This window comes from Urocitellus parryii, chromosome 2, assembly GCF_045843805.1.
Source record: "Urocitellus parryii isolate mUroPar1 chromosome 2, mUroPar1.hap1, whole genome shotgun sequence".
In the NCBI taxonomy this organism is placed as follows: domain Eukaryota; kingdom Metazoa; phylum Chordata; class Mammalia; order Rodentia; family Sciuridae; genus Urocitellus; species Urocitellus parryii.
In genome coordinates, this window is record NC_135532.1 from 77,529,935 (window position 1) to 77,540,836 (window position 10,902).

The 10,902-nt window shown below is 42.8% G+C and overlaps 1 protein-coding gene across 1 annotated transcript; it reads right to left on the bottom strand.

Annotated features, from left to right (window-relative positions):
• Positions 1-1,869: 1,869 nt before the first annotated feature.
• On the bottom strand, positions 1,870-2,757 carry LOC144253369 (vomeronasal type-1 receptor 90-like). Its single transcript, XM_077795480.1, has one exon. It carries the CDS (start codon positions 2,755-2,757, stop codon positions 1,870-1,872), a length of 888 nt encoding a protein of 295 aa, XP_077651606.1.
• Positions 2,758-10,902: the final 8,145 nt, after the last annotated feature.

Below are 10,902 nucleotides of genomic sequence, written 5' to 3' on the forward strand. Positions count from 1 at the left end.
TGATCGCAGGAAGTTCAAAACCAGTCCCTGCAATGGAGGGAGATTGCATCTCAGAAACAAAAAAGGACAATATTTGAATATTTTCTGCTACAGAGTATTAATAACTTAGAGTGAGGGAGGCAAAAAAATGCACCCCATGCCTAACCTTCTTCCTCTGGTTCAAGTAGACTTTTCAGAAGTCAGGAGAACAAGCAGCCTCCTACCTTTGCAACCAGAGTTCTTGGGAGACCCACCACCACACGCCCAGAAGTGCATTTGGATCCTCCACATGCTGTTCCAGAAGGAAGGTGATGGCTTGTGTCCTTTCCAGGGGTTTAAAATTCTGCCACTGAACAGCATTCACACTGGCCTCTTAGGGTTCAATCAACAGCCTGACTTCTTTGGTTCAGGCCACATTACCATAGGTCAAGCCATAGCCACCTGCCATCCAGCTGTATTTCTGGGCTGGAAGGATGCAGAACAGGGTTGGCCTTTTAGTCTCAGGTTGTCTGTATCATTGGCTGTGACCCCTGTGTGCCACTTTCCAATGCATGTCATAGGTCTAGCAAGAAACACAGACCATTGGTTAGGCTCAGGACCTGTAACCTGGGCTTGAGAGTTCAAATCCTGACTTTTCTCACCTATTTCCTCTGCAATCCACTGACTTAATTTATCTGGGTTTTGATTTCTTCACTGTAAAGTGGGGGATCATAATACTACTGCATTCAGAGAATCACTAAGGAAATTAAGATTTAATACATGGTGTCTGTGTACACAGAGGTGAGCTGCTACTCTTACCTTTTCAATGTCACATGATGTATAAATTGCATGACATCCTTGGTCGGGGGCCATGCTAGTAATCTTATTTGCATCCTTAGAATCTCAGGACAACATGATGCCAAATGAGTGCTATTATTTGTTCTCATCCACATGATAACCCTAAAACAGATACGGTCTCTATTTTACACTGAGACTGAAAGAACTAGGCCACTACTTCAAGGCTGCAAGGCCAATAAAATTTAGATGGGAATATGGATTATATCTGTGTGTTTCCAAGACATCTGAGCGCTCTCCTGCACTCTGATTCCTGATCACCTACTTGCGCTTTTTTTTCCCCACTCTTTATTGGTTTAGCATTCAGACGAAAATAAAATAACATTGAAAAAGTTAAATAATGAAGTCAGAAAAAAATACATGGAGAAATAATGTTATAGGTATATTGGGAAAACACCTGGAGTTAACAAGGAGGGGATTTCATTATTCTTATTGATATTTGTTGCTCTAATAAAAAAAATACATCAAAACACATATTGCCCCATGCACCTCAAGAGAGTTGTACTTAGGCAAGATATTTCTGTTCCTAACTATACAAAACTATTCTTCCAAAATGCTTTTTTCCAGCAAAGGGTTCACAGTCATGGTCTACTTATGGACAAGGGAAGGTATCTGCTTTAGGCAAGTTCAGTAACAAAACAGCATATATATCATTTAACACTTTTTTTTGCAACTATGAATTGAACCCAGGTGCATGTGACCTCTGAGCCACATCCCCAGAACTTTGTATTTTTTTTTTTAATTTGGACACAGGGTCTCACTCAAATGCTCAGGGACTCACACAGTTGTTGAGGCTAGCCTTCAACTTGAGATTTTCCTGCCTCAGCCTCCTGAGCCGCTGGCATTACAGGTATGCACCACCTCACCTGGTTTGATAAAGATCTTACAAAGAACAACAGAAATTTCATCTCCCTCAACCTCATTTAGGTTTTTTTTCCAACATCAACTAATTTTTGGAAACCCAGGAGGAAATATCGTGGGATGAAACTGTGAGGGGTCATCTGGCCCTGCTTAAACATGTTCTCGTCCTCCCCAGTGTGTATTGGAAGAACTGGATTATTCGTTTTTTGGTATAATGAGCATCACAGCACTGACGGTGGTGTAGCCATTGCCCACCAGCATCTGGAACACAAGGCGAACCAGATCCTTCTTCTGCATTTTACTGTAAGAGGAGGAGATCATACAGTCCACAAAGTACATGACCACAAAGGAACCCATGAGGAGCAGGATGGTCCTAGTGGCCCTCTGCTCTGGGGAGGCTTGTGCAATCCTGCTGGTGCTGTGAAGGTGCTGGCACTGCCTCTTATGCCTCCAAAGGAAAGCCACCATATACCCACTGGAGAGGGCCATGAGCCTGTGAAGAAAGATGTCCCGGAGTATTCCTACCAGGGAAAATAAGATCCTGTAATAGTAACCTGTGGGGGAAACCCTGCAGGATTTAGTGGAAAACCAAACATCTGATGTGTCATTGGAGGGGCCTCCAATAGAGACTAAAATACGAATGTTAATGAACATGTTGAACACCCAGAGAATGAGAAAGTACCACAGACTGTGCTGTGGGGACGTGAGCTGGAACTTGGCCAGAAAAGATCCTCTGGAGCTGGGGGTGGTGGCCTGCAGGGCACTCAGCAGGCAGGGGGTGCAGACCCACAGGCTCCTCATCAGCCTATACAGGTAGATGATGGCTTTACATGTGATGTCGTTCCAAATATCCTGCACCCCAAAAATGTCTATATCCAGGAACACCCTGATTATGAGCATCAGCAGATGAATCAGGGCCAGGTGAGCAATGGCCATGTCTGTGGGCCTGGTCCTGCGCTGGTGAAGGAACGTGAGGATGTGGAAGAGGAGGAGGAAGATATTGGCTGTGATCCCAAGGACAATTTGGGAATAAAAGACATTTCTTACAGAAAGAAAAATGGAAACAGTGCTGCTCTTGGTCATTTTCTTTTTTTCTGGTGAAAAGACATATAGAGTCCATGTCTGAGGATCAAATAAAGATAAAATTCTCATCATCACAGTGGTTACCAGCTTCAACCTCCCCAACCACCAAGTCGTCCCACCTCAAAGTAAGTGGGCACTTATATAATGCACCCTTTCCAAACTCTCAATACACAAGCATAACATCTTTTCTGTTTATCTCCACTGTTTTTCATGAGTAAGGCCAGGATTAATTTGTCTTGGCATGTGCAGCAACCTGATATATAGCTCAGTAGGTAGCATCCAAAGTGAGTTCATGTGGGGCAGATGGCTGGAATGTCCACATAGAACTCTCAAGAAAAGAGTGTGGATGCTGGATGAAGCCCCATTCAGTTCTATATTTTCAGTGTTCTCTGTTCTGGATTGCTCATCACCATTTTAGCGACAAAATATGAAAAATATTAGCTCTGAAGGCAAACTTCTTGAATTTGTTTCTCTATATATTTTTGGTACCAGATATTGAACCCAGGTTTATATAACCACTTTTACTATTTTATATATATTTGATTATGCCAGAGAAAACCATAAATAAGTGGGCAGAACCATCCATTTTTAGCAGGATTTAATTTCAAAATTTCTTTTCCGTCCCCTCTTTGGCATATGCAAAAATTTTGAAAAGTAATCATGATTTAAGTGTGTGTGTGTGTGTGTGTGTGTGTGTGCGTGCGCACGCATGTGTGTGTTTTAACCAGGAATTAAACTCAAAGGTGCTTAACCACTGAGCCACATCCCTAACTGTTTTATTTTTTAATATTTATTTTTTAGTTGTATTTGGACACAATATCTTTATTTTTTTTTAATTTTATGTGGTGCTAAGGATCGAACCCAGGACCTTGCACGTGCTATGCGAGCGCTCTTCCACTGAGCCACAATCCTAGCCCCTTATTTTTATTATGAGACAGGGCCTCACTAAGTTGATGAGTCTACCCTTGAACCTGAAAACCTCCTACATCAGCTTCCCAAGCTGCTGGGGTAACAGGTACGCAATGCAACAGCACACCAGGAAAATCTTAAGTACTTTAGGGGTCACAGTTTTTAGTGATTTAATTAGGAGAAAGAAATCCAAACTCACTCTGATAATGAAGTTTACATAAGAGAACAAGATTTCATATCTTCTTTTCATAAGCAATGATATTTCTCCAGAGGAGAGAGAGACAATAGTGTAACAGAAAATTTGATGGTTACAATCTCATGGTATAGCTCCATATAGAATGAAGGTATTTTCTTTATTTCCATCTTAATTCTGCCTTATAGCTATGAATTATGTAACATTTACAATTAGGTGAGCAACATATCCCCCCATTCTATCCTCAAAAAAACAAGTGGTTAAGACTAGCAGTCATTCCCACAGCTACCTAGAAAATTATAGTTTGATAACATCAGTTATGAAGTGTGAGAAAAAACAACAACCAGGAGTCCACACAATTTAAATATTTTAGCCTAGTTATTTTAGCCGACTTGAAATCTTGCGGAAGTGTCATTGTAAATAGTGGAAATTAATTTATGATATTAGAAAAAAGTAATCTCCTCCAAATGATTCATTTAGTAAGAAGTGTTTTTTTTTCCTTAATTCACACATTCACTTCATGTAAAGAACATTCCCTCCCTTGTTCTGCTCAAGAAAAACAAAAAGAAAAAGTGGTAATATAATGGTCCAGGAGTCTCCACATTTGAAGAGCCACAAATGGTTATTATTAGGCACAGCACTACAGGTAGCTATGGATAGATGATGCCTATTCCTGTGTGCACACTTGAAGTGAGTTGTAAGATTTACACTCACATTTTGACCCCAAAATACCTTTATAGCAACACAAATTGGATATGTAACTCTTGAAGAGGCCTTTTAAAAAAATTACAGAAAATGAAATAATGATGATTCCTTTCTATCATGTTATGAAATACAGGTTTGTCTTCAATTCAGTTTAATGCAGATTAGAAAATAAAATGGAGAGCATCGAAAAACAGGAGAAGCAGGCTACCTGATATATCTGTGGACGGAGGGCACAGGACTCTGGTTTCAGCACTGCAAGGGGGATGGCCATCCTGCCTGCATTGTCATGGGAGGGAGGGACGGAGCCAGGAGGGCCCATGGATGTGCAAACACAGGAAAACCTTATCGTTTTCCCACAGTGCTGATCATGGGAAGTGGCAGGGTCAGATGCTGTCATGGGTCCCCAACAGGCATTAGTTCCCTGCAGCCCCAGGACACAACAGGCCGAGAAGCAGCTGGCCATCTGCACACTGTGCGGGTCACACATGTGTGTATCAGTGATAGTCACAGGGCCCTCCATGGTTCACAGGTAGATGTCTTATAAAGAATGCAATGTTGCTACTTCTGTGATAATTGATCAGTTTTATTAGAATACATCCTGAAAATGTGGACATTTCATAAAAGCAAGTTAAAAGGAATCCTCTGAGCCTGTCCTCTCCCGGCTGTGCCTCACCCCACTCACACCTGCCATGACTAGTCCAACCACGAGATCAGGGAGAAGACTGAAGCCTGTCCAGCACCAGGATGATCCCAGAACCCCTTCTCAGCTCTGGGGAGAGAGGAGCTGCAGCAGCTCCTGGCTGCCCTGATGGGCTGAGCCCCAGGTCATGACTTAATCCCTGGTGGAAACAAGGTCTCCTCAGACTGGATGTTCTGAATACGATGATATAAATACAAAGAGAATAATGTGGAAAAGAAGTTCAGGGAGAGGTCCCAGTGAGGGAGAGCCAGTGGGAAAGGGCAAGGAAAGTCTAAGTGGGCAGACTAGTGGAGAACAAATGGAAATGGAAATCAAGCTTTTAAAAAATTATCCCCAGGGTCCTTAGAGCTGAGGGTATGAAGTCCTTTCCAGGGAACTGAAACCCAGTGGAGACACCATTTCCTGCCCTGACCAAGGAGCCATCACTTAAATATCTCACATTGTGCCACTGTCCAAATCATGGACAACACAGATACAAGTCATCACCCAGGGGCCAGAGACTAGTGAACAATCCCAAAGTTGATGCATCCCAGTCAGCAGTGAGGAAAGCAGACCCACAGCACTTGGGCTTCTAGGGCCTGGGTGTGGAGGGATACTGGCTGGAGGGAGGGAGGGGGACATAGCTGCTTTCTCAGGTGCCCCATGGACACCATCATGTAAATACTATGATTTGCATCCTCACTTCCTGATGTGCAAATGATACATGAAAGGGCATATGTCATTTGTTGCTATCACGCAGATCAAGTTCACCATCATCTCTCGACTATCATCCCCTTTCTCCTTGATGACCTGGAGAGAGGACACCACTGGACCTTTGAAAGCCAGGAAGGGGCGGTCACTACTGTCCTTTTGTTGTGATATTAAGCAACTTCACCCCTAGTTCCTGCTCCAGAGCTGGAGGCATAATTTAGAGCTATGTTAGAACCTAATATATCATTTGGTTATTTTGATTCTTCATCACAATCACAGAAGCCCATTCACACACTGGTGCTGCATCTGAGGAAGAGAAAGGCACTTACCTGGGCAGGTTGCATAGAGAGTCAGGGGACCTGAGTGGATCCTGCACTGTTTTAAGGAAAAGACGTCTTTAACTCACCTCTCTGTAGGGCTTTAATTTTAGCTTCTGCAATAAGGTGACAAGATCCCACTGGAGAACTCAGAACTGTGGTTTCCCCAGTGGAACATGTCACCTGACTCTTACTTTTACTTTAGTCTCTGGTGGATAGTAGCAACCTGGGGAGAATCGAACTCAAAACTTTTCTATTAATTCCCTGGACACATCTGTGTGAGGAATCTGAAGGCTCCCAATCACATAGACCACAAGCATTCTCTCCTTTTTTAAAACCCATATTCAAGTTAGTTCAAACCCACCTCATATATTGTAACAATTTTACTCTAGGATAGGTGGTTCCTGGCTCCTCCCATGGATTCCAAGTGGCTCTGGGGATCCTCTCTCTAAAATGTGAGACCATCTTCTTGGTCCACTCTCAAGCTGACCATGTGGTTGGAGTAATATGTCTCCTGAGATTTTAAAGCTCAGCCCCAGTATTTCACATCTGTTTCAGGTTAATAAAAATAACAAAATATCCATTATTATGATAGCAAAAGAAGCAAAAGAAATTTAAGCCAATTTCTTTTCATTGTTCAGGAATTCTCCAGGATCAACTCTTCAAAAAAAAATATGGTGCTGGGAATACTGGCCATCCATGTGTAGTACAATAAAATTTAACCTCTATGCCTCCTTACCCTTCATAAAACTCAACTCAAAATGACCAAGGACCTAGGTATTAGACCAGAAATCCTGTGTCCACTGGAAGAAAATATAGGCCCATCTTAGTATCATGTTGGTGTAGGAAGAGACTCCATTAGCAAGATCCCTAAAGAGCAAAAGGAAAACAAGAATCAGTAAATAAGATGCTATCAAACAAAGCAAAGGAAACAATCAAGAATGTTGGGCTAGGGTTGTGGCTCAGTGGTAGAGCACTTGTCTAGCACATGTACAGCCCTGGGCTTGATCCTTAGCACCGCATAAAAATAAGTAAACTAAATAAAGGTGTTTTGTACAACTAAAAAATAAATATTTTTAAAAAACAAGAATGTAAAGAGAGAGCCAACAGGATGGGAGAATATCTTTGCTATCTGCCCCTCAAATAGACACATTCATCTCCAGGATATGCAAAGTCTCATCTATTTGACACCAAACAAATGGGCAAGGTAACTGAACAGACACTTCACAGGAGAAGAAATACCAATGATCAGCAAACATGAAAAGATGATTGACATCTCTAGCAATTAGAGAAATGCACATTAAAACTACATGGAGATTCCAGCTCAATCCAGTCAGAATGGCAATTATCAAAGTTAGCAAGGATTCAGGGGGAAATTTTTACTCATACATTGCTGGTGGGCTGGGCAGAGTGAGAAGCGTGGCCCTGGGCAGAGTGAGAAGCGCGGACCGGGAGTGGCCTCGATCCCGCCAGGGCGACCTTGGGGACTCGCTGCAGCAGGACACGGGCGACGCCGCCTCTCAGGCTGGACAGAGGCCAGTGCAGCTCCGGGGTCTCTAAGGGATGGTATGGCGGTGGCGGCGGGGGCGGGGAGAGCAGGGTGACGCCGACGTCGTGGAGATGGACAGGTGGACAATAGTCAATACTCCGTGTCGCAGGCTCCGCCATGGACAGTGAGGACACAGGTGAAGACCCCTGTCCAGGAGTCCCCGTGTCCCACCCTGTTCCTGGTCTGGCCCGCGAGTCCAGGCGCTGAGCAAGCGTCGGACACTAGGTGGCACCAGAGCTGCGAAGGCGCCAAACAGGCGCGGGTTCCTTTAGGTCCCTGATGTCCAGACACCCTCCATGGGGACGTTTCCACTGCTGAGTTGTCACACTGTCACTCAGCTGCTCTGAGACCCTCCTACCTGAGATAAAGGCCTTCTTCAGGAGATGGCCCTCTCCTCCTTCTGCAGTTGCGTCCCCATGAGTCCTCCAAACTTCCAGGGACATCTGTCAACCTGTCCTACCTGGTGCTTGTTTTCTGCGTTTAGTGTCATTTCCCCCATTAGAAGTGCTGAGCTGCGCATTGGACACGAGGTGGTGCCAGAGCTGCATGTAAACTCTCCCTGAAGCCACAGCCTTGGGCTCTGTGCTCATCAGCCTGGTTCCTGGAAAGCCTCCAGGATTCCTCTTAAGAGCAGCAACTAGTTTTAGTGTAACTCAGTGAATTTGATGCATGGGATGAATTTTCCCGCCAGGAAAGGGGGGATTATTACACTCTGCCCAGAGTGTTTTGGGTCCATCTTCTTGGAAAGCAAAATACACAATTAGATCCCCAAGTGGATGAGGGTCTTAATTCAGCCTTGACCTCTCCCTACAACTGTCATTACTGGGAGGCTTCTGGAATCCCTGCCAATGTTGGAGGCATTTTCTTCTCTTTTTTGGAGTTCTGATTTCATAAGCCATGAAATAGATTTCAATCAGAAGCATCCCCACCTGATGAGTTCCATTAGTGTTCTAATGAACTAATACTACATAAAGATCAAGTAATGTGCTCTGGTTTCTAGAAAAAAAAAAAGTTTCACTACAAATGCATGAACCGTGTATTGCTTGCTATCTGAGAAGAAATCATAAAATAAAATTGCATCAAAAATCATAATAGTGGATGACACCTTTTTTTCTTTATTTCTTTTAGGGGGTGGGGGGAATTGGGGATTGTATCCACAAATGCTTAACCACTGACCCGCATATCCAGCCATTTTTTCTGTATTTTATTTTGAGACAAGGTCTTTGTTAAGTTGGTGAGACTGGGTTTGGACTTGTAATTTTCCTGCCTCAGCTTCCCTGAGCTGCAGGGATTACAGGTTTACAAGGGCCCACCTGGCTTACTGCTTATAAAAAAATACATTTTAAAATATACCTATAAAGTATACATTTGTGGCATGTAAGGTATTTATATACAATCAATCACTTGCTTCTATAAAGCTTTCATTTTGCAAGATACCTCTGAGAGTATCATAGGGCAAATGCCTATAAGTCTTGCTGGGTTTTTCCACAAACCTCAGGCCCAAAGGAAATCTGTGGGACCTGAGAGTTCCTTTTAGGAGTGTCTCCTGCAGGGTTTTGTCTTTTGAAAATGCCTCAGTTTCTTCATTTGTAAAATGGGGCTCATGATCTCTGCTTCGTGGTGTTGGGAGAATTCAGCCAGATGTTGGTAGGGGACAGCTGCCTTAGAAGGCCCCTTAGATGCTGAACCTATAGAACATGTGCTGTCAATCCCTCATCCCCTCTTAGAGTCTGTGGCAGTGAGGTTTAGTGGGACATTTATATGAAGGACATCATGGGGAATTTAATAGGAATTAAAGATCCTTGAATTGTGTCTGTAGAGTGCTTTCAGTAGTATGGTGTTTTAACAATATGAATTCTGCTTATCCAAGAATGTGGGAGGTCTTGCCCTCTTCTGAGGTCTTCTACAATTTAGGGAGGAGGGTCAGAAAAAAGAAAGACAGTCACATGAACCTGACCTGACTTTGCTCCGCACATATACGAATACACAACAGTAAATCTCCACATCATGTACAAATACAGGGCTGCAACCTAACTAGAATAAGACCTATTCCCCTATTCCATGGTTGTATAAATATGTCAAAGTAGACACTATTGTCATGTATACTTTAAAAGAACAAATAAAATAAATATGAGCCAGGCACAGTGGCATATCCATGTGTCTCAGCAGTTCAGGAGGCTGAGGCTGGAGGATCCTGAATTCAAAGCCAGCCTCCGCAAGAGGGAGGCCCTAAGCAACTCAGTGAGACCCTGTGTCTAAATAAAACACAAAATAAGGCTGGGGATGGGGCTCGGGGGTTCAGTGCTCCTGAGTTCAACCCCTGCTACCCCCCCCAAATAATTAATTAATAAGAAGTGTGCATAAGCTGTAAACATTCAAACCTTTGCATAATTACAGATTCAAAACTAAAAGAAAAAAATGGGAATAAGAGGTAGAAGAAATAATGAACTAAGTTTTTTACAAGCTTGATGAAAGAATATTAACCAAAAAACTGGAAGTAATCCTATATCAAAATATCATCAAAATGAATGGAAATCCTCTTGCTGAGACCAGGTTAAGAATTATACAAAATTTCTTATAAACTTAAAAAGCTGTAAGTATAGTTTCTGTTTCAGAATATTGACATCACCAATATTTTTAAATAAGTCTCCAGCAGTTCAGAGAGAAGAGAGAATGATTTTTTAAGTAAAGAAATGGGGGACAGGCATAGTGGTGCACACCTGTAACCCCAGCAAAAATCCTGAGATCCCAAAAATCTAAGATTAATGGACATAAATATTATTTTCCCAAGTTTTAGGAACTTGTGTTCCTGGATATTTTGTCACCAGGAATGGGAAACAACCACAACCTTTTCTCTATAAATAAACTTGAAACCTCACTGTCATGCACCTAAGTGGTTGAGTACAGGATCAGGACTGACTCTATTCGCTTGTAATTTGTGAAATTAGTTATGGACAAGAAATGCTTCCTGAGAAAAATCCTAGCAGATGTTTTGCAGTAATGCAGGGTCACCCTGTGTAAGCTGAGGTTTTGATATAGAACCCAATTTCCTTCTAATGTCTTTGAGACTTGGAAAAATTGC

Bases quoted from the DNA above. Each gene is read 5' to 3' on its own strand.
- LOC144253369 (XM_077795480.1), bottom strand. From the start codon at position 2,757: ATGACCAAGAGCAGCACTGTTTCCATTTTTCTTTCTGTAAGAAATGTC.